Raw genomic sequence first — 23,644 nt, forward strand, 5'->3', positions numbered from 1 at the left:
CACTGACTCTCTCACAATAACCTCCTTTCCATAAACGCCAGCGTACACGTGAACATTGTCGTCATGAAGCAGCATCGTTTTCGCACGAGGTTAGAAAGCATTGATATAACGTAGCAGCAGTTCCGAGATCAGACAAGCTGCAGATGAGTAAAGGGATTCAAACACGCACAGAGGGGCCCCTGCACAGCTCCCAGCTCACGCAGTTTCAGATGAACGCGTCGAGATATTTCTTAGGTACCACTCTCACAAGCCTTACAATTCTCTGACGGTTCTTTATGTCAACACTCCTGCTAATGTGTGAGAAATGGGCTGTGTGGATGTGATTGAGTGGATGTCTGTGTGGGTATTTCAGTGTCTTGGCAGCCGCATGAGAAGCAGAGATGGGGAGGAGGCGCAAGGAGACACAGCTTAAGTGTCAGAAGGAAGGACATGAATAAACAGATAGATGAATAGATGGATACAAAGACAGTGAGGGAGAGAAAAAAGAAGCTGGGTGATGTGAAAGAGGTTGGTGAGGCCCCTCCTCAGGGGCTTCTGCATCTTTCAAGATGGTGGAGAAAGCCGACTTCACGCACAACTGACTCACAAACTGTTCAGCCGACGGCCTGGAGAGTCTAAGGAGACACCGTTCTATATCAGGCTCTGCATCTCCATCTTTATTTTTTCTTTTCCCAACTCCTTTCACCTTCTTCCACCTGCACAACCTTCCTCCAGGCCCTGTTCTACCTTCACTGCCCTCTTTGGGCAATTATCTGGTCCAGTCCGTTCTTGCACTGCTGAATGCATCTATACAAACTCCTCTGCATTCTACGGCTGTGCCTGAATACCAACTATTTTTCACAACGAGTCACTACTTTTTGCCGTGGCATCACCATTTATTGTCTACACAGCTGGTGCGTTTATAATTAGTGTTTACTATGGTACAAAATTGTTTATAAAAGCAAAGTTCTTCACAGATCTAGCCTCCAAAAAATAAGAAAGAAAAATGAGTATTTCAAGTCGACTGAGGGGTCACCAACAACGATCCACCTCATTAACTTTCAGCAGGCTGTATTCATTTGTCTGTTTTACCTTGTTACAAGTTAATTAATCTATTGTTAAGTATTAATCCTGAAGCCAGCAGCCGGTTAGCTTAGCTTAGCATAAGGACATAAGCAGCTAGCCTGGGTCTGTCCAAAGTTGTGTTTTATCAGTGAGTTATATGCTGGAACTATTTTTCGGACGGAGCCAGGATAGCCGTTTCCCCCGGCTTCCACTCATTATGCTAAGCTAAGCTAATCATCTCCTGGCTCTAGCTCCATATTTAGCGTACAGACATGAGAGTGGTATCAGTCTTCTCATCAAACTCTTGGCAGAAAATAGCCAATAAGCGTGCTTTCACATTTTATGAACTATTCCTTTAACAGAGTGATCAAAGAAACTGGATTTCTCACTTGAGCTAAAGGAAAAAAGATGTTCAGACAGAATACCTGACTGACCAGAGAGGAGTGCTTTCTTTTGAAGTGAGAAAGTAGAGCAACTAGTCCACTCTCTTTTAGTGTTTTTGTTCTGTATATTGACAGAGCGACAAAAGTAGAGGAAATACAGGCCAGGTTATATTTGCCCTACATATGGTTCCAAACCTAACCATCTTAAAGCATGCAATCTTTTTTGGAGCATACTTAAATTGCCCATACCAGATTTGCTATCTCAAAGTACAGGGTTTTAAAGAAATTCTGCATGATTTAAAGATCTTTTTGTTTCATCTCTTTTTTACTTGATATGCCTCTGAGTCCTTCTTCACACAGTGGACAAATTCCGAGTAACGACGTGGCTTCAGGACAGAGAAGATTGTCCTCACACCATCATAAGCTGGTGGGATCTATTGGTTGGAGGGGCCTCTAAGAAACCAAATGATTTATGTGGCTGTTAGGCGCGGGTCCTGGTCCAAGGCCAAGTCTATCTGCTCATCAATATAAACAGCCTGCTCTCTGGGTGTTGGGGTGGAATACAAATGGATGAATTTAGATGTAACCCCTCGCTCACCTGCATCTCAGCCAATTCTAATGAGAAATCTCTCTCTTCACCTGCTCAGAGAGAGAGTAAAGGAATTAGATGAATATGTGAAATAACAAGCTATATACTGTAGTCTATTGTCTCTGGACTTTTACTGCTTAGTCAATTACATCAAAGCTCGATTCTACCAATATTAAATTTTTTCTCTCAATAGATTTTAGTAAGGCTGAATGATTTTGAAAAAAATATTTAGTTGCAATTATTTTGACTGACAGTATTGTGATAAGATTTGCAATCTTAGATGAAATGATCGTTTTTAAATTCATACGTCATTACATTCTACAATTTTCATACATCATTATTCTTATCTTCATTGAAAGACATGATGAGAATTTATTTTTGCGCTTTCCACTATTGATGCTTGTCTGTTTCGGATTCGTGGTCTTTTTTTTTTATCAGATTCCTGATCCAACCATACATTTAAAAATGATCAGTATTTTCCAGTACATTTCTGGTATGGCTGCCTTTTGTTAGAATTTAACACTGAATACGTTGTTTCGCTTCTTTGGTTAAATATATATTTTTTAAAAATCCATATACCGTACATATCAGTACTAGTATTGATCATTTTAAACGATACTCAGCCCTGCCTTTAAATGCTATATTTAGGTGACCATAAAAATGCATCTATTCATTCGTCATGCGTAGACAGTGGAGGGTGAGGTGGTTCCAGCAGAGCTACTGTACCGTTTTTCGGTTATGGCAGTAATTCATTCCTCTGTCATGTTTGACCCTGAGGGCAGGAACGCACTGGAACACCCCTGGTCTCCGTCCCTGGAGGCAGGTCACACACACACCTTGTCTAGCGGTGCTGCTCAACCTCCCTCTGCTCACCCTTTTTTATATATACACACCCAGCGATAGGCAGTCAGAATAAAAACCTCCTCTAAAGCCTCACCCAGCCATTATCCAACACTCAGCAGGTACTTCTCCCGCATTAGCGACCAGTCTCATCCCGTCAAACACAGACACAGGACAGAGGCTGTTAGCGGAAGCCGGGCGGACTGTTAGTGTTAAACGGGAGAAATGTTTCCTCCGGAATCACCATTTGACAAATGAGTGCTGATGGAGCACTTCTTGGCGAGGCCATTATTTCTGATGGGGCCAGACGATCTGTAAGGATGGAGCACTGTTTGTCTGAGCTGCGACACCCTCTGGGCCAAACACCAAACCCACTCGAAACACACTCAAACTCTACACATGATGGATGTAAAAGAGAAAATCTCTAAGCTATAACATTTATAAACGCTTTTTTCCCCCCAGTTTGAGTCTCTGGTGAGTTTTCACATCACGTCTTTGCATTACTTGAAAAAAGGACTTTGCAGCACATAAAGGGACTTCCTTTATGAGAAAGCTAAGTCCTTCATTAGTATCGTTATCACTCATTAGCCAACATTTCAGTCATCCAGACCCATGAGACGCAAAGAAACATGTTCACACTAAGCCTTGGTGAAGCGCCATCAGTCACTCACCACCAGGGGCTTTCCGTAGTATTCTTTAATCTTCAAACTTCTCACTTTAATTTCACAAATAAAATTGGGTCATCCAATTATTAGCTAGCAAAAAAAATACTTCCATTCACTTAAGAGAGATGTAATCTCTCCCTCTTGTTATTTAATTTTTGGTAAAGTATCACAAGTTTCTCAGCCTAAGAACTGAATCAAATCAAATTCTATCAAAAGTCTGGATGGGGAAGATTTAAAATGAATATTCTCTTCAATTCAAATCCAGTCTGAAGAGTTTACTCTGGGCTATCTTTGATGAATTGTTCACTTCCCCTGAGTTGTTTGTTGAGTTTAGCATATGAAAACCTGACTTGTGAAATAAGTGGCCATAGCTCAAGCCAGTGTAATCAAAGCTCATTCAGACTTGGCTGAAAGAGAGTGTTTGGATCAGTGCAGCTGGCACTCAAACAATTTAAACATTAAGCAGCATTGCTGCGTGTGTTATTTTGGTGTCTCGTGTGGTTTATAGCCTGTGTGATTCAGTTTTCATACACTAACATGTTGGAGAAATGCTGTGTGCTCAGTTCCACTGCTTCTGCCAGAATAGAGTGACTATAAAATAAATGGAAGTCTGTCTAATATTTAACCAAATCCAAAAGGGTCACTTCAAGTCGTTTCAATTATAAAACATCTGTTGGTTCCAGCCTTCAAAAATGTTAGTTGTTTATTTTGTCAACAAATCCAAGGACAATAAAAGTAAAGAAATATATACAATATACAAATGATGGATCTTTATGCTGACTTGATAAGTCAATTAATCACTTAAATCTATTATCTGAATACTAATCGCTAACAATTTGGCTGAGCAATTAATCATTTTGAGACATTTATTCAGCCACTCAAATGTAAAGATTTCTTACTTTTACCTGCCAAACTTTTCTTATAACCAAAACAAAAATAAAATCAAATGAAAATCATCTTTGAGAACTTAACCATATGACAATTTTTGTCAACTAATACAAACTAAAAAATGATGTGCAAAGACTGACAAATAGACATATGAATTAATGTCACATGCCCATGTCTATGGTGATGCTTGAAATGCATTATTATCTGCTCATAGCAATGTATAATCATATTTATAAGTACTCATAAATATCAATGATGCTTTATAACAATAATCATAACACATTATAAAGAATTGTATAATAACTTACAAGGTCAAGTACAATAACACTTATTTAATACATAGTTTCTGGTCGCTCACTGTCTTATTTTTTCAATGATCATGTGTATTATAATTTCCATTGCTGGAATACATGATATTCATTTAATAATGCGTTATTATCATTGTTATGATGCATCATAATGTGAATATAAATGACTTTAAGTGGTCATTTCTTGCTTTTATAGAAAGTTTTACCAAATTACTATTTCAGCATGCATCTGCAAAATCATACATTTATTCTCTCGCTTCCCCAAACTATCTCCTCTTTTGAAGTCTCCCTGCTTAACCTGTTGCTCTAATATTTAGTAGCTTATGTTTCAGTCTGTCTCATATAATCAAAACAAGTACTGAAACAGTAAACAAAGTAATCATTAGTTGCAGTTATGTTTCAAAGCTTAATACTATTATCGAGTAAAAAACATAACTTATAGATCCTTTGATACATCTTGATGAGAGAAATGTTTCCAGAACATTTTGGCAAGGGTTAACTCCTGATTGTGTCTTTCCTTAAATGAAATGCCATGATTTGATTTTCTCGCATTTTGAAAGGGACTATTGTTTGTGTCTTCTATGTCTGAAAATTGGATGGTGAGTCCTTTAGGAGAGCAGCGGAGGGGAAATGATTTGTATTCACCTGCCGTATCTGAAAGGAGCTGAGGAGGGGCTGAGTGGGGGGGGCAGCTACATAGTGCCTCCTTTATGTGATAATGGATTGCTCTGACATTCACACACATTGTGGTGTGGTGTGTCTATCAGTCAATACTCACTAACTCGTGGGATGAATGGCAAATTTTGAACAGATGCCATTAAAGAACTGTCTTCCGGTGACACCACAGGTGACAAGGTCATGTGTTTCTGTCCCGTCTGAATACGCTGCACTAACACATAACACATATGCGTCTTGTCATCATCCAGTCCTGCAAATTAGACCTTTTTTCTAATTTCCTTCCTTCTTTTTCTTTTTTTCTTTTTTTTATGTAACTGCACTCTCTTATATTGGCCCGGCTGGGCAACTGGTTTTCTTCTGTCAGCTGCACAAAGGAGACAAAGTGGACCGGGGGACGGGCGGTAATGAGCAACTCCTCTTACAGTGTTACATATGGACCGGCCTCGGTGTGGGGAAGCCTTCTGGAGACAATGGACGGGGTTTTGAGAGGTCCTGAGCCCTCTGAAGCCCCTCTTTGATTGAGTTTCCTGGCACTGGGCTCCCGTGTTGGGGCTGATTGTGGAGTAGGAGCTGTAGGTTTAGGGAGGGGGCGAGGACCCTCCTCTGCGCTGACCTTTCACAGACACAGGTGGGGTGGAGTGGAAGGGGCTTGAGGAGGAGGAGGAGGAGGAGGAGGAGGAGGAGGAGGAGCGACAGGAGAGGCCTATTGTGGCGCTCTGTGAATGCGGAGGTGGTGCTCAATAACACTAGACCTCGCTGCCCCTGTCCACCTGCCGGGGATTTTCTCACCAATGCTCTATCACTGGCAAAGTACATGTTCTGGTAACAGATCGTACCAGCACACTGTCCGTCTTCAGGCTTTGGTATCTGATGTTGTCAGTAGATTTTTCTAGGTCTAATGCTGCAAAGTTTGCTATTTTTTTTTAGCCACGCAAGCAACATATCTCCTGGCTGTCAGGCTGATATTGATTGATCAGTCCAGTACTTTGATCCAGACTGAAATATGTAATTTGATGGATTGTAGTGCCGTTGTGTGCAGACATTCGTGGCCCCGAGAGGATGAATCCCACTGACTTTGGTGATCCCCTGACTTTTCCATTAGCACCCAAAACAGGTTATCATTTTTGTCTTTTAGTGATTAATCTTGACAATTGATGGACGGATTGCTTTATAATTTGGCACAGAAATCAATGATGCCCAAAAACTTTGGTGATCCACTGATTTTTTTCCTGTAGCACCATCATGAGATTTACATTTGTCATTTTCAGTGAAGTGTCTCAGTATGATAACATGTTAAACTAACGTGGCACACATAGTTTTAGAATTATACCTGCTAAATGTAAGTGGTGTTGTTACTGTGAGCATGTTAGCAAGCTGATTTAGCTCAAAGGACTACTGCATAGTACTACTAGCAAGGCTCTAGACTCTTGTTTCAGTATTATTTAGATGCCTTATTCATTTAAGACTTTGTGACTGAAAGGTTTTTCCTTCATCTCTTATACTTGAAATGCCTCTGAGTCCTTTTCACACGGTGGATGAATTCCAGCACGCTGTTTAGTCTGATTCTAAGTACCGACGTGGCCTCAGGACAGAGAAGATTGTCCTCAATAAGACTAGACTTCGCTGCCTCTGTCCACCTGCTACTTTCTCACTGGCTAATAACATGTTCTGGTAACAGGCAGTGGTAATGGATCGTTCCAGCCCACTGTCAGTGTTCACGCTTTGTTATCTGATGTTGTCGGCAGATTTTGCTGGACTGAATGGTACCAATACAAAGCGTAGACCCGTCGCTGCCTGCCTGCCTGCCTGTACTGTATCAGCACAATTCAAACTCCACCAGAACATTGTTTATTATACAGTAGCCATTTCCAGAAAGGCCTGGCTGCATTAACTGTTGACTCTGAGCAATCATCCATGGACACTGTTTCTCTGTGTTACCCCAGCTGACGTTGCCCACAGGAGCTCATTTGCTTCAAAACATCACAGCTGCCAACTTTTTTTGTGTGTCTGAGATGAACGTTTCCTCCACTGCCTGTCTCACACACTCCTAAGCCTAAAGTAAACTCCACATATTGGCCCCATCGTGAGAGACCCTTCACATGTGGAGTAAGCCATCCGGTGCGGACACGGTGGCAAACTGAGATTCTAATCATACCTCTTTTGTTGAGCTCAGAGGAGGTTGAAACGTTTTTTTGAGGCAGAGCAGATGCCAAGCGTACAGTTTCTCTCCAAGGTTACTTACGAGATGACAAATGGGTCTGAACCCCTTTGTCCCTTCTCCCTCCCTATATGTCTGTGTTTGATGAGAGGGTTGACATCTTTTTGTCAGCATGGAGATCTGAGAACAGGAGGTGATTGCCATGGATACAGAGTGCCCTTTTGGAGTGCAGTTTTGAGTGTCTCTGCTCGGCTGAAAGCTGTATGGAGTGTCCCTATATTTATCCGTAAAATACTTCGCTGCATTTGCCGTACTGTGAGTCGTACGGATTATATTGTATAACTATAACAACTATTTGTCTCTCACTCCACGCTTGCATGGGTGTTTCTGTCTGCCGTCTCAAAGGATTTCCTTGTCTTCCCACGGCAGATTGGTTTTATGTTGATTGCTTTCTCAAAGCTGTTATGTTTCTGTATCTAAAGTGTGTTTTGTGACGTTGTATGCCGAGGATTTTGAGAGTCCTTTTAGCTATTCAAGAAGCCAGTCGGCGTGCATTCCACCCACTCTCCTGCATTTGCTCATGATAATGAACCTCTGCTCAGCATATGAATGGCCTCGACCATAACACAGTCATGTGGCAGGCCAAGCGTACTCGAGCTCCATCTTGAATCGTCTGATGTCCTACACTGACCCAAAGACACTGCGAACACACACAAACAACAAGGATGCAAATGTATGTAAGCAAGTATGAATTCACATACACAAAATACATGAGGACCACTGCTTGGCAATGTTGAAACATCCTCTTTTAAGGAGTAATTACAGCGTTGGGATCAGCTATCAAATAAAGGTCAAGTTCACATCCACAGTTGCTCGTTCAGCCTCGTGCTTCTGATCTCATTTTAATGAACGCTTTTTAAAAGAGCCCTCCACTCACTTAATACTCCAGTAATGAGCTACTGTAGAAGTCAGGTGTCAGACGGGCGTACAAATGCACTTTGGGGACTTAACTTTTGCACCCTTGCTGCCTTATTAACTTATAATTTATAGCTTTTGATACATTGTGATTGTAAGGTAAGATTGAAAGACCTCCAATTTGCCACCAACATTATCCTCAGGAGAAAGAGAGGGCCTCATACGTACACCCGTTTAGTCACCAGTCGGCTCTCAGAGGGAGAGCTGGTATAATGTGAGGACGTGACTCACCGACTATATGTCATATTTAGCTGGTCCGCAGAGATAAGATGAAAGCAAAACGCCCTTCGGTTCCATTCAGGTTGAACAGGCAGGGATTTCCTGCTTCACACAGACGTCCGATCTAGCGGTGTTGCTTCCATCTGCATGCTAAAGAGGAGCTCCCTCTCAGAAGTGCCGGCGCCGGCAGTGATTAGCATTTGGGCAGAGGGGACGGAGAGCAAGTCCCGGAGTGTTTTTTGGCATGTACGTGCAGGAAGCTTAGTGAATGCCAATATGCGGCACTCTGTGAAAGGAGGAGGACCAAACAAATTGTCGAACACGTTGCATTAGTAGCAGATGTCCATTAGCATTAAGAGTTTGGGTGGATTGATAGCTGGGGGAGAAGCATTTAAAACTGAGCAACGTATGTGCCAAAGATTTAGTATTACACTTACAACATGTTTACTGAGAATGATCAAAATGTGTGCAGAAAAGCCTAAATAAATTTTACTTCCCGGTATTGGTCAAGCTTCAAAAAAGTCCCATAATGCAGCCAGATTTTTTTTTAAATACTGCCTGCTTTCAAATACTTGAATTTCTAATTCCACATCTGTTTGCCTGTTTGTTATTCATGCTTTCTGTAAAAAAATATGTAGCCTCCAAACCCAAACAAAGGTTTCTTTGTTTGGGTTTCTGCATCTTTAATCTAAAAAATGTAACACATCATAGGTTTATCTTTAAGAGATGTACAAATAATGTGAATCAGATGCCTATGTATCAAAACTAGTTTTAGCTTGCTGTATTCATCCAACAAGAGACAAAGGAGAAAGGCATATTCACCGTGGAGTAGATCTTCTCTTTATTGTCTGCCATTGTACAGTGCAGATGAAAGGGCCACGGCGTGTTTTTGAGCTGTGGGGGTCTCCCTTAACAACGGGACCCCAATTCATATGTTAACCACACCAATTATTTGCATACGGTCCCCCAATTATAAAAGCTAATGAGAAGATTATAGGAAAGCGCACGCTGAAGCCGGCCCGCGGAATTTTGCATTGTGATCTTGTAGCTGCAGATACAAGGCCTGTAAGAGGTATTAGTCAAAGTCACTGAACATTCAGCCTCAGACATCAGGGCTATAATTCATATCAGTGCTACTGCCTAATGTCAACTCCATTAGCTGTGAATCCATAGTAGATCAATTAAAGACAGTAAAACATTTAATGCTTCCTTTCAGCTTTTGTGTAAAAAAGACTTACAGAGGTCTATTTAGCAGAGTGATTGCATTATATTCCATACCAAATGAAGGACTAGCTCACTATCTTCTACATCAAGGTCTTTCAAGCGACCCCCCCACTGCCCCATAGATGTTTAATGGCACAGAGAACTGGGCACGCAGCCCCGGGCGTGTATACCATGCAGTGACATCCTGAGCTGAATGTCGAGCACCCGCCAGCCTCAGAAAAATAAACTCTTCCAACCATATCCGTTTTCTCATCACCACCTTCCTGAATGCGAGCCATTCTCATCATTATACCCCCACATTCAGCCGTCTGTAGGGGATCCCTGCTGCTCCATTAAGGCCATACCAAGGCTCACAAACCCCCGGTTTCATGAGCCATCAATACCGCTGATTATAGGAGTTAATTAGGGTGCTTGGCATGAGAGAAGGGCTTTTTTTTCTTTCATCATAGATGGTAAAACTGTACACAGTACTGATGCAACAGAAGTAATGCTGTCAGTGTTGCAGTGTTACATCACTATTGTTTGACACAGACAATGGCAATATCTTCACTAGTGGTTCGCATAAAGCGAACGGAGTAGTATTATCTGTTGCTGTAAGAGAATTTAAATTGGGCTATTTCCCCTGCTGACTGCTATTCATTTACACGTGGTGTCCTTCAGTTCTCAGAGCTCGTGTCCCTGTCAGCTCCATATGTGTGCTTGGACATGTCCTGACCCTCACGTTCTGCAGCCAGCGTGCATGCATATGTTTCTAATGTGTGTGTGTGTGTGTGTGTGTGTGTGTGTGTGTGTGTGTGTGTGTGTACGTTGCTGCAATGTGCCACGTCTCTGACATGTGCACAAAACCAATTAGTTTTGGGATGGTGAAGTAGCTGGCCATGGGAAAAAATGACAATGGAGTAATTGAAGAGGCCGGCTGAATGAGTGACCAGACAGCTCAATGCAGCTTTTACACAAGCGGCGAGTGTTTTCTCCACGGACAAAATGAACGGAAAGAAAACCAAGTCCTGAGTGAAGGCGGTCTTATGTAGTTACAGACAGTAATTAACATTGAAGAATTTCATTGTGCTGATTTTTATTAAAGGATCACAGCTAGTTAGGTTATGTAGTGGCATTTAAAGGTCATTAGCGGTGGTTTTGCTTGCATTAGTTCATTTAATACAAATCTAATTTACTATAAATCACAGCTTACCATTTTGCAAACCATGCTGTGGTGTTTCAGGCTGGTTTTCCTAACAATTCAATTCATTTTATTTTGTGTAGCCACAAATCACAAATTTGCCTCAGAGGGCTTTACAATCTGTACACATATGACATCCTCTGTCCAAGGACCCTAAAAACACACCCCCAAAAAAACCTTTACGGGCTGAAAGAAGGAAGAAACCTCTGGGAGAGCGACAGAGGAGGGATCCTTCTCCCAGGATGGACTGAAGTGAAATAGATGTCATGTGTACAGAATGAAAAACACAACAGAGTTACAACACATAAAATGCAAAGTAGTAAGCAGAATAATGATGGAAAATTACGACTTCTCATTATTACAGAATCTAGGCAGCCCTTGACTTGCACCACCGCAGACGGACCCCGTTGGCAACCAGCCGGTGAACATAGTGGCGCATTTAGCAGCTTAGGAGCCAGATAATTCCCCCAGTAGTTGGTGGAGACCAAAAACAGAGCCTAAAAGAAGGTGAATATTGCACTCACATTCATCAGGTGGCAATACAACGACTTTAAATGCATGATAATGATGTTCTGCATCTGCTTACTGTGTTAATAAGCAGCTGTTTGCCAACATGTTCATCATATCAACTTAAATGGAGATTTGCCCAAATGGCCAAAACACAAGTTTAAGAACTTTAAACTTGTCAATAGATTGGTTTTGGCCTTTTAGTACTCTTCAAGTACTCTAGCAGTTGTCATCATGAGGTAGTGCCTTCAGAGTTGTTTTTTAAGTGAGACAGTAGCTCTGTTTATCATCATCTTGGCCTCATCTATTTTGAAAAATTGCTTAAATTCCTCGCTGGAAGTGTCTGTACCAACCTGCCATGTTTCTTTCTAAGAGACCATTTCCTGTTCAATTTCATCAGCAGTCTGACAGCTTTTGGCACAGCATCCAAACACTGCTGTGTTTTTATCTCAGCCTCAGCAGTCTGTGCCGAAATGAGCTTTATTGACTTTGGCTTTTCCAGTTCCGTCAGCACAAGACACATAGGAAGTTGAACAATTGTGATGATATTTTCCGATTGCGTGTCCCCTCGAAGAATTGTATATTCAAATGAGTAGTGGGCTTTGAACTGTAGTTTCTTCTGAAAAGAAGGGCTTAAGCTCAGAATACACTCATTATGCAAGCTTCTGCCTCGTGCTACATCAGTAAAGTGAAGGTTTTAGAATTAAGAACCTGAATACTCCACTTCTTAATTTAAATATGGAGAAGCCTGGCTGTATTTAAACATTTGTATTCTCGCCGTTCAGGCAGGATGTCAGTAGTTTCAGTCCCTGGTGGTTAGTTTTACGTCTTAAGAGCCCCACTTGCATTGCCACTGTCGTCCTGCTGTGAGAGGGATGCAAGGGGTTGGTCCCGTATCACTGCAGCTCACGGGGATAATTATAGCACACATACACACAAATGAATACAGACACACATTCACGGTATGCACACAGAGACACACACATGCTGACCGGCTTGAGCGGAGCTGCTACACCTCATTAAATTGGGAAATGAATCCTGGATGAAGCCCTGGCTCCTTTCCAGATAAGAATCACCAGGCTTTCGAGGATTCACCATAAAATCTATAATTAACACATTTATTCTCTTGCTGTCACATGCTGCCCATCTGTTTTTTTTCACTTCACCTGTGACTGTGCACAGCCAAGTTCAGGCTTTATTTTATGTTTTCCGACAAATGATAGTGATCTTAACAACTTCTTACAATTTACTGGCACTGAGAAATGATTACAATGCAATTCGTAATAATTCGCCATGAGTAGATTTTGCATGAGTGACGACTGATTGTAAATTCCGGACACATTGCAAAACTGAAATAAACATTGATGACAAAATAGTGTTGCAGGTTTTCTGCTCAGTGCGGGTGCAAGCACCTCTCCATCCCTGCAGCCTATTAGCCCCCCCCGCTACCCTCCCTGGATCTTTTCATGTTAAATCCCAAAGCTGGAGCTGCCTGATGGTGTACACAGCCTGTGATTGGCTGCCCTAGGAGTATAATACACGCCTTCCCTAGAGAGGTGTAGTGGAAGCCGGGGGGCAGCAGGCGGTTAGCCTTGGTCTCTTCCCATGCCACCAGACACCGGTGCTGAATCATGACTGTAGGGCAGCACTAACAAATACATCAGATCCCCAAGGAGAACCAGACCAGGGTCTAACTGCCTAGCCTCTGGTCCCAGACACAGCTCCCACCACCTCATCTGCAGCTCTGACCCACCCAAAAACCCAAAGGCAGGAGAGCAGCTCCACTCTTAATGGGCTCCATTTGATTCCTTCATGCAGTAACCGGCATTAGTATCCTAGTATAGTGTGCTTTTGTGATAACGTAGCAAATTAGTCTGCCTGAGCTCCAAATTAAGCTGTGACATTTTAATACTGTGCCAGCGGATGCCTGGGGTGAGACAGGCAGATAAAAACAGGTCAGGCTGCGGTTTTTAAAAGACAGAAACGACTCCTAAGTTCATCCTTTTTACTCATCATTTTCAAGCTGCGCTCACATTCACAGGAAAACAATGAATTATACTGCTCACTTCTTTGTGACAGTGCTGAATTATGCAGATGAATATAAATTAAATTGAGCAAAGTCATTTTGACTCAGGAGTGATGATTATTCTCTGAAGCTTGGGTCACGCTGCTTTTGATGACCCTGGCAGTGATTATTTCTACATTAGCATTTTGCTTTCATTCCGGCTTTGTCTCACAAAAGTAATCGCTGCTGGTTGGATGAAGGTGTGATTCTGCAACACTGAGCTGCCTGGCAACAAGAGAAAAATTCCAAACCTGCTATGTTCAATACAGTACTAACGTGTCTGTTTCCAGTCTGTTCACAGTCCATCCACACTGGTGTTGTGATGGAGGCATAATTAGGTTATATTGTGTAACAAAGGAAAAGAAAATCCTCACTCCATTAACAGTTAATCAATAGCCAATTAGCCTTTCACCATTTAGAAAACCGGTAAACAAGTCACCTTGCCTGAACCTGAACACCCTGTCGAACTTGTAACATCTGTCCTCATTAAACGGTGTCCACTAAGATATCAGAGATCTAAAATCCGCCCAATCACACATGATGCATCCCAACTACGACAGTCTCTGTGAAAGAATGATGGTTCACTGTCTGAAATCTGACCTCATTGAGGTCGCTGCGGGCTCAGTCAGTCATTCAGTCAATCAAACTGATAAAGCTGCGAGTGAAATGGAAAGTAAAGTCCCCGTGTCTTGTCCCACGGCATGTCATCTGCCGGCTGATGTGATCGATATGGCAGAGAGGCCTAATGGCACCAATGGCCACGGCGGTGATTAGCCGAGCAAAGTGAGCCCATGTGAGCCGCGTCGACCCGCATTGGAGAGCACTAGATCAAAAAGAGATAGCTTCCAGCACACTGCACTGCATGGCAACGAACATTGATACGTGGCCATAGCTATATGTATCTCTCACTCTCTCTCTTTCACCATGAGAACAAAACAGAACAAACTCAGTATTATGATTGATGGAAGCAGTAACTAGATGTGCTATTCGACCCAGAAATCTCTGTTCCTGCCCATCACCTTTATCTCTGACGCTCTCTCTTTCTTCCTTTCTTTCTTTCTCTCCCTGTAGTTGTGAATGAGCACGTGTCCTCCGACAGTGTGACTGAGCAGAGAGGCGGAGCTTCGCTGTATTTGGGGGCAGACCTTCGCGTCACACACCGAAGATGGAGAGGAGGAGGATGGACGCAGCACTGCTGGTGCTGTCCCTGGTTCACCTCGCCGCAACGCTGGAGGTCCCACTAGACCGTAAGGCGACACATCACACACCACAGAATGCATTAATATCCAAAAGAGTGTAAACAGACTAATGTGTTCGCAAAAGTTACAAAAGTGCCATTTACTGGTTGCTTATTCTCAAATGTGAGGATCTACTGCTTTTATTTATCAAATATGAGTTGATTGGACAAAAAAAGCAATTTTGATATATACTGTAACTGTTTGCTCAGTGAACTGTACCTCCTTCTAATTTCTCAATCTTCTGATAAGATAGCTGTTGTCATTGTGCTAAACTAAGCTAACTATCTGTTGTTGGTATCATATTTACCATTTAAACCGGAGGGTGGCTTCAAAGTTCTCACGTAACTCTTGTCAATTAAGTGAGTAAGACTTTTTTCCAAAATGTTTAACTATTTCTCAGTTAAAAGACAAAATAATCTGATTTATTAATTATGAAAATAATTGTCACCGTTAATCCGTATTTTATCAAATTGAGAATTTGGTTGTTACAAAATTCCCCTTTTATTTTCCCTTTGAGAAGCTTTATGGTTCATCTTGTGTTACACTGTTTGACATAATAACACTAACGAATGCATTTAATGGTTAAATACAATAATTGTATCTCAAAAAGTCCAATTTCTCGAAGCCTAAGGTTAAATTCTAATTATTTTATATATAATAAAGATATTCAGTTTGCCATCGTATATGTCAAAGAAAGCATCAAATCCTCAATTTCCTCATCTTTCTTGAATATTGAATGAAACTAATATTTTGTTATCTACAAAGCTGCAGATTAATCTTCTGATGATTGATTAATCAAATACAGTTGTTTCAGCTCTAATCACATTTTTTGTTTCAGCTCTAATCACATTTCCTCTACCCATCTATCAATATATAATCCAGACATGTTGCCTTGGTTTCATAAAACAAACATTGTTAGAACAAGTGTTCCTTCTTAAGACTGATGTGGAAAAGAGACAAGTTTTCCAGACTGACTTCCTGCAGCAGGATGGTTGGCGCTGTTGACCACTGGAGGCTGGCATTTCTCAACTGGGAGCTGGTCTTGTTTAAACTGTGTTTGAATCTGAAATAATGCAGGGTTGATACTTTTCCTCGACTAATGTCTGGTTCTCTTTACTGTCACAATGTTTTTCTCTTGTTTGCTGATTCTTGGGAAAAACTCTATGAAGTTCTGGAAGGATGTAAGTCTCAAACTAGTGTGCTGCTGAGGTTGTGCTAGCAGTTTTTGTTGTGCATTTAAGACTGCATTTGATCTTTTTTTAATTATATTTTTGCTATATATTTTTTGTCTGTTTTTTGTTATAAGACGCTGAATTGTGAGCTGTGATTTGGAGTGGACTTAAACATATTGCATGCATTGATCTCTTGCATTGTCTCTCTGTTTGCTGTTTTTTGTTCTGTGTGTATCTGCAGTGGTAGAGCATTATTGCAAAGAGCATGAGTATCATTTGTTTAGTCATAGTCCATTAGTTCTTCCCCCACACTGACAGGAATACATTAAGCATCAGATCATTACAATAAAGGGAAATGTACCTGAGTGTGCCGCATGGCCTTTTTGCTGTTGCCCATGTTATGAGAGCTTTTTCGTGTCCGTCAGCAAACAGCCGTCTGGTTTGATTCAGTGTGTTGAGTCTGCATGTGATTGGTTAATGGCTGCTTGTGTGGTCAATACAGCAACATAAAAAGACTTAGTTATGCAGAAAAGGTCATGATTAAATATCACCCTCTTTCTGATCGCCCTTAGTGCCGCAGCCACCGACCATAACTCACCAATCCCCCAAGGATTACATCATCGACCCGCGGGAGAACATTATGATCCACTGCGAGGCGAAGGGCAAGCCTCACCCCAGGTAGGAATCTGTGAAGTGTGATTTTGAATTCATGATGCTGTGACCAAAACAGCTATTGGGTTCAACTACCAACTGTCAAATTCCAGTTAAAAGCCTGAGCAAACATGAAGTCTCCACAATTTCAGTCTAAATATGAGGAGCTACAATAAATTAAGAATGTATTTTATTCTTGCACCGGCTATCCTTGCCAAAGGATTATTGTAGCTAATGCTTTTGAATCTTTCGCTCCAAGTTATGACATCCTCTTTGCTCTATCTCACCTAATTAATTTGCTGGCACCAACATTGCATGAAAAATGCACCGTACTTCTAAACTTCCAAGGACCCTCATTGACCCTAACCCTCATTGACAAAATATATTTATAAGCCCTGAACCTTCACTTTACTTGAACATAACCTTTACCCTGAAACAAAGTCTTGTGTAACCCTAAACCACCCCTTTGAAGAAGTGAAGCCCAGCAAGTGCAAAAGAGATGAAATTTAAAAAAAAAAATGTAAACATTAAATCAAGGTAAAGTTAAAATGAAAATAAAAAAGCTAAATCAGCTACATCAGGACTGTGTGTCAGTGGTTTTATGAGAATTGATTGGCTTTGATTCAAATGTTGCAAGCTCTGATTGGTGCACATAAATATGTGACATCATCTTTCTGCGACTGAACCCTGCCCACTTCACACCAGTGACAGGAGAGCTAACAAAAAACACAGACATTTATCATGCAAAATAGTGAAGTATGTGTTCATACCCCATTGACCCCATTACTCATTGTAAGAAGCTGATTGAGGAAATAGGTTTTCAGGGCCTTAAAGGCTTAAAGTCTTTTTTCCATGTATTCTGTTAAACACGTGTTTTTGGAGTAAGGATTGACTAGAATGAACCATAAGGAAAGAACAAGAAAACACACATACATGTCAAAGCTTTTTTTGTCAGTTCCTTTTTTCTTAAGCCTGTATTACAATACAGTGTTTTTTCCCTTCAGTTTTTCTTGGACCAGAAATGGGACCCACTTTGACATCGACGAAGACCCCAACGTGACCATGAAGGCCCACTCTGGCACCCTGGTGGTGGACATCAGCAGAGCGAAGGCCGAGCATTACGAGTGCGTGTACCAGTGCACAGCGAGGAACCAACATGGAACTGCTGTTTCCAACAACATAGTCGTACAACAGTCCAGTAAGTGGAGTTCGGTCTATCATATCATTTTCCTCCTCTTCCATTTTCTTAACGTCATGCATAGGTCACATCTTTCTCACATCATTCTTTTTTCTTTTCCTTTTTCTAAAATTGAAGTTGCATTTTCCATCTTAAGAGCACTCCTGGAAGGTAACGGTCTTGTGTAGGATGTAACCGTAGATAGAGAACAATGATCCCTTTTGTATTTCTCCTTCTGCGTATTGTTATTCAGTCAGGCATCCTCCCTCTCATTCTGCCTCGCCACATCTGTCATCATGTCAGCGACAGTCCATTAGCAACCCATATTTAATGTCAAATTACAAGACTCCTCATCCACTGATGTGTGTATCCTTCTCCTGCAGGGTCCCCCTTGTGGTCGAAGGAGAAAGTCATGCCAATCGTGGTTCAGGAGGGTGTTTCCCTGACGCTGCCGTGTCGACCCCCGGCTGGCCTGCCTCCTCCCATCATATTCTGGATGGACAATTGTGAGCGCCTCAGCCATGGAAGATAATGTTTTAGCTGCATACATGAACACAGTATAAAAAAACGTTACTGACTTCGGTTTACCCGTGAGCCCTGGTCGGTCTAGAAGTGTTGGATATTTGTCCTTGTGGCAAAATGATGTGTCTCCTTTCAAAAAAGTATGTTTACTATAAACATGCTCCTTTCACTTACATTTTTTTTAAATATAAACATGATAAACACGAACAGCTGCGACCATCCCCTCCCTTGTTTGTGACTCTGAACTAGGGGTCTAATGGGAAATGTGTTGTTAATGTTGATACATACAAGCAATTAATTAGAAGCCACTAATAGCCTCATCCTTGGTCGTGTATATCAAATGCAATTACACTTAGTATCACACTTAATTAGTTAATTCTTACTTGATTCATTGAATGTGTTGATTTTAAAGGGGCAGTGACGCAAATTACAAAAAGCATATAATCACTAACCTCTAGTTGTATATAGCTATGCAGATCTGATGAGGACGATTGTGTGATTTAATTGGAAGTTCAGCTAATGATCTGACTTTAGGGTGAGGTCCAGAATAAACCAACACTCTTACATTTAAGTTTAATCTGTCTAGGTTTTGAAATGTATGACCCTTTGTCCAAGTTACTTATGATCATCCACAGAACATGCTGTCTATTTCTATAGTAGAAAGATGCTCCAATGCAAACTTGGAGACAACACCACTTATCTTTCATCTATATATTTACCTTTAACTACAGTAGCATGTATTACAATTGCTGGTCAATTCAAAATATCATATTCGCTGTACATGTTCAGACTTCCAGAGGCTGCCGCAGAGCAGCAGGGTGTCCCAGTCCCTCAACGGAGACCTTTACTTCTCCAATGTACTCCGAGAGGATTCCAGGAACGACTACATCTGCTACGCCCGCTTCCCGTACACACAAACCATCCAGCAGAAACAACCCATCTCCGTCAGGGTCCTCAACCGTAAGTCTCACCGTGTGTGCGTGTGTGTGTGTGTGAGAGAGAGAGAGAGAGAGGGAGGAGGAAAAACCAGGAAAACAGTAATTGGTGAGCATCACTGAGACGACAAGTGGGAAAGTTTGTGTGTAAATGTGTTTCAGGCAGTTAATTCACAGTAGTATGTGCTAGCGTGACTGCGTAGGAGGGAAGCAGCGTTTCCTATCTCTGATCCCATCCTCAGAGACGCCAGTGGTCGTCATCCCACTGAAAAGACATATTGTCAGAGCACTCATGGCTCCCAGCGCTATCTGCCAGGCAGGCGTTCATTTTATTACTTCTGTGAGACGTTCTGTATACGCACTCTCCACCGACAACAAAGACTGCTCTCATTCAGAGAAGCATTCTTGAGTTGATTCTCATGGTTTTCATTTCTCATCTCCAAACTATTATGTCATTTTAAAGTTTTGTTTTTAAATTATGTTTGAACACTCATGTTAATTTGTTATTTCTTTTTTCCTCCATGTGCCTGATGATTTTAATTTGTTGCGTGATTGATTTTTTGTTGTTGTGTTACAGTGGATGCAATCAATGACACAATGGCAGCTTTTTACAATGACACTGATTTATTTAGTGGTGAGTTTTGGTACCCTCTAGTGTTTATCCCCCTTTCAACCTAGAGCTCCAAACTCTAGCTCTTACCCACTAACACTAACCCTTCTCCCGGACAACCCAAAGATGTTCACCCTATCTCTGATTTTATTTAGTGGTGAGATCTGGCACCCCCTAGTGTTAACCCCCCAACATAGAGCTCTAAACTAAACGGTTACCCACGAACCCCTAAATCCAAGAAGTTAATTCTCCATCCCTCTGTCACTCCTGCTCTATCCAATCAAAACCCTTCTGATAACTATTCTCTTCCTCCTGTGAATCGCTTAAACCAGCACTGCATGATGATTCCAATGTCGACTGAGCTGATTGTGTAACTTGGACATGTAACAACAACATCTGTGCAGGCTTGATGTTTAAAAAATACATTTTAATTAAAAATAAAGTGATTAAGTAATGCTTCAAACATATTAAAATGTAATCTGATTGAAGATGAACAGTGAATTAGCTCCTTATACAACTCCTTTAAGTATAAATATGTTAAAATTCTCCTTTTTCTTTGACTTTCCTGTCAAACAGCCGGCTGCAATCTTCATTTTTCGAAATAACTCTTTCCTTGCTGCCCTGCCTAATTTTGAATGCGCACCTAGTTGTTAATCTCTCTACCAATCATTTTCCTCGCTATTCATTTCTAATTTCTCAAAAGTTCTTTTTCTTGTTCTTGTGTTAACTTTAACAGATATTTTCTAACCCGAAACATGCGAGCAGTTTTCTTATCAAATTGCTGACATGCCAGGATGTTAATTAATCATCATCACCATCATCATAAGCATTTAGTCAGACTTTTTTATTATCGGTGTAGCAGATTACTTCTTAACCAATTCAGTAGCAGAAAGCAGAACTTCATATCTCTAATTCTCAATTCCATATCAGATTAATTCCAGTCTCTATTATAACCCCAGGGGGGATTAATTGGCTATAAACACCCCTAGAAAGCAGTGCAATAAAACACAACAATGACAATAAAATCTACATCAAACCATAAAATATGAGAATGTGGTGTGTAATGAAGTGGCTCAGTGCCCGGGCATTGCAGACCCATTATAGGAGAGAGGTTTCATTAAACCGCATAGAAGAAAAAGCATTGTGAATGTGAAGGGTCTGGTGCAGGCCTGGATCTTTACTCTGTTATGGACGTATGCAGAAGAGCTGGTAATTGTTCTCTTTGTGAATCTGTGTGTGTGTGTAACTACAGAAGACCCAACAGATGAGAGGAAGCCAGCCTTCCTCATCCCAACTGGCCCCTCCAGCTCCAAGATGGTGTTGAGAGGCCAGGTGCTGGAGATGGAGTGTATCGCCGAAGGACTGTAAGTGAAAGAATCCGCCATTGCTTCAGCCTCGAGAGCCTCAAGTGCCCAGCTGCTCAAGTGTCATCATCACTTTTTGTCTTTGTCCCTTCCCTCTCCTCTCTCTCTCTCTCTCTCTCTCTCTTTCTATTTGAATCCAGGCCCACCCCTGAAGTATCTTGGACCAAAGTGAGCGGCGACCTCCCGGCCAAGCGCACATCTTTCCTGCACTACCAGAAGACCCTCTGCATTGTGGACGTGTCCGAATCAGACGCAGGAGAATATCGCTGCACCGCCAGGAACCGGCTGGGCTCGGTGCACCACACCATCCGCGTCATGGTCAAAGGTGTGTCTGTGATGAAGCGCACTGTATCCCATCAGGCTGTTCGTTCACCATGTGGCGACACAGTCAATCCCTCTTCCTGTCTCTTCACCCTCCCTCCATCTCATAATGGATTTATGCACAGATGCCAACAGGGCAGTGTGTTCGGTGATTAATTCTCCAGCCTTCTGCTGCGCTCTGTTCTATTTTCAGCTGCTCCATATTGGATCAGCGGCGCCCCCAGGAACCTTGTCCTCTCTCCAGGAGAGAGCGGTGTGCTGACCTGCAGGGCCAGTGGCACGCCCAAGCCCTCCGTGTCCTGGGCCATGAACGGCATCCCCATAGAGAGTGAGTTCAGCCTGCTCCTTAGTCTGAAACCCACTGTCTTTATGGCCTCATTCATTTTATAGCAGCTGAGATTTTTTATTTCATTATTTGAGACATGATTTTGGTTCTGATTTGTAAATACCTTGGTACTGAGTACGATTTTCTTCCATATGTGGTTGATTTTTGGACATTAACAACCTACATTTGAGTAACAGTGAGAAATTAAAAAAGACAATCTTTTTTTTTTTTAAGTATATAGATTTTTTTTACAGTTGTCTATTCCAAAAAACAGGCAAAACTGCTCAGTTGTATTTTGTCATGAATAAATAGTTAAACATTTTCTGAAAATACTCCAATTATTGTCCCCCTGAGGTTGCTAAGCAACCAGCAGAGAGACTTCAGGAAGTCCCACCCAGCCAAGAAATATATGAACCATAACTTGTTGATTTTACAGTTATTTTTTATACAGGTTAAACAAGTGAGATACTACTTGTTAATTGGTGAGCTTTAGAGGTGCTGTAGGCAGATTTTGTTACCTTCGGACAGAACCATGCTAGCTGTCCCCCGTGTTTTTTTGTCTTTATACTAAACTGAGCTAACCAGCTTCTCCTTTAATTAGGCAAGAAATCAAAATGGCATTTTTCAGAAGTTGAACCATTCATTTTTAACAAAGATCTTCTCTATAAGATTCATCCGTAATTCAAAGAGCCAGAGTAACATCTGTGACCTCTGTTATCCATAAACAGATTCCCCTACGGATCTCAGCAGAAAGGTGGAGGACGACACCATCATCTTCAGTGATGTGCAGATCGGATCCAGTGCCGTCTACCAGTGTAACGTCTCCAATGAATACGGTTACCTATTGTCCAACGCATTCGTCAACGTGCTCGGTAAGTTCATTACACAAGATCCATTTTGTATTAGAATGCTGTTCCCCATTTACATTGATTTCCGTAGTGTAATAACATGGAAATAATTGCTGCTGCCTCACTTTAGCTGAGCCGCCCAGAGTGCTGACACCAGCCAACAAAGTTTACCAGATCATCAAAAATCACCAGGCCCTGATGGACTGCGCTTCCTTTGGGTCACCCATCCCTAAAATTACATGGTGAGTTAATGAACTTCTAACAGAGGAAAGTGTTTTGTGTTATGCTTCGAAAGCTCACAGTGGCTGCCTCTCTGTCTCAGGTTCAAAGACAGTCAGTCGAGTACCCTCGATGGAGACCCTTACATCCAGCATGACAATGGGACTTTGGAGATCCACGTAGCTCAAGCTCACAATAGTGGCAAATACACATGTGTGGCCAGAAACACCCTGGGTATCTCCAAGAATCACATATATCTGGAGGTCAAAGGTGAGTGTGTTTATTCACTTAAGATCCAAATATTATCACCCAGGGAGAGCATACAGCTAGCTCATAACTAACACGGTGCTGTTAAAGTTTGATATTTATGATTACATTACATTACATTACATTACAGTCATTTAGCAGACGCTTTTATCCAAAGCGACTTACAGTCAGTAGTATATTACATATCATTCACCCATTCACACACTGATGACAGGCTACCATGCAAGGTGCCACCATCAGACTCTAACTAACATTCATGCAACATCCAGTCC

At 41.7% G+C, this 23,644-nt stretch overlaps 1 protein-coding gene across 9 annotated transcripts in view; it reads left to right on the top strand.

Annotated features, from left to right (window-relative positions):
• The window catches only part of LOC129108409 (neuronal cell adhesion molecule-like), a 76,758-nt gene that overhangs the window by 35,002 nt on the left and 18,112 nt on the right, over positions 1–23,644 (top strand). For 7 of the 9 annotated variants that reach the window (XM_054620209.1, XM_054620216.1, XM_054620215.1 and 4 more), the window contains exons 3-14: positions 14,795–14,970; positions 16,706–16,811; positions 17,789–17,982; positions 18,345–18,467; positions 19,273–19,443; positions 19,996–20,052; positions 21,281–21,392; positions 21,533–21,717; positions 21,907–22,041; positions 22,767–22,910; positions 23,017–23,128; positions 23,209–23,375. In XM_054620209.1, the coding sequence (XP_054476184.1) occupies positions 14,889–14,970; positions 16,706–16,811; positions 17,789–17,982; positions 18,345–18,467; positions 19,273–19,443; positions 19,996–20,052; positions 21,281–21,392; positions 21,533–21,717; positions 21,907–22,041; positions 22,767–22,910; positions 23,017–23,128; positions 23,209–23,375 (1,588 nt within the window). In that variant the 5' untranslated portion in view covers positions 14,795–14,888. The remainder of the gene's footprint in view (positions 1–14,794; positions 14,971–16,705; positions 16,812–17,788; positions 17,983–18,344; positions 18,468–19,272; positions 19,444–19,995; positions 20,053–21,280; positions 21,393–21,532; positions 21,718–21,906; positions 22,042–22,766; positions 22,911–23,016; positions 23,129–23,208; positions 23,376–23,644) is intronic. The other 2 variants (XM_054620213.1, XM_054620214.1) reach the window with 1 other exon arrangement.

Source organism: Anoplopoma fimbria, chromosome 19 (genome assembly GCF_027596085.1).
Source record: "Anoplopoma fimbria isolate UVic2021 breed Golden Eagle Sablefish chromosome 19, Afim_UVic_2022, whole genome shotgun sequence".
NCBI classification, from domain to species: Eukaryota; Metazoa; Chordata; class Actinopteri; order Perciformes; family Anoplopomatidae; genus Anoplopoma; species Anoplopoma fimbria.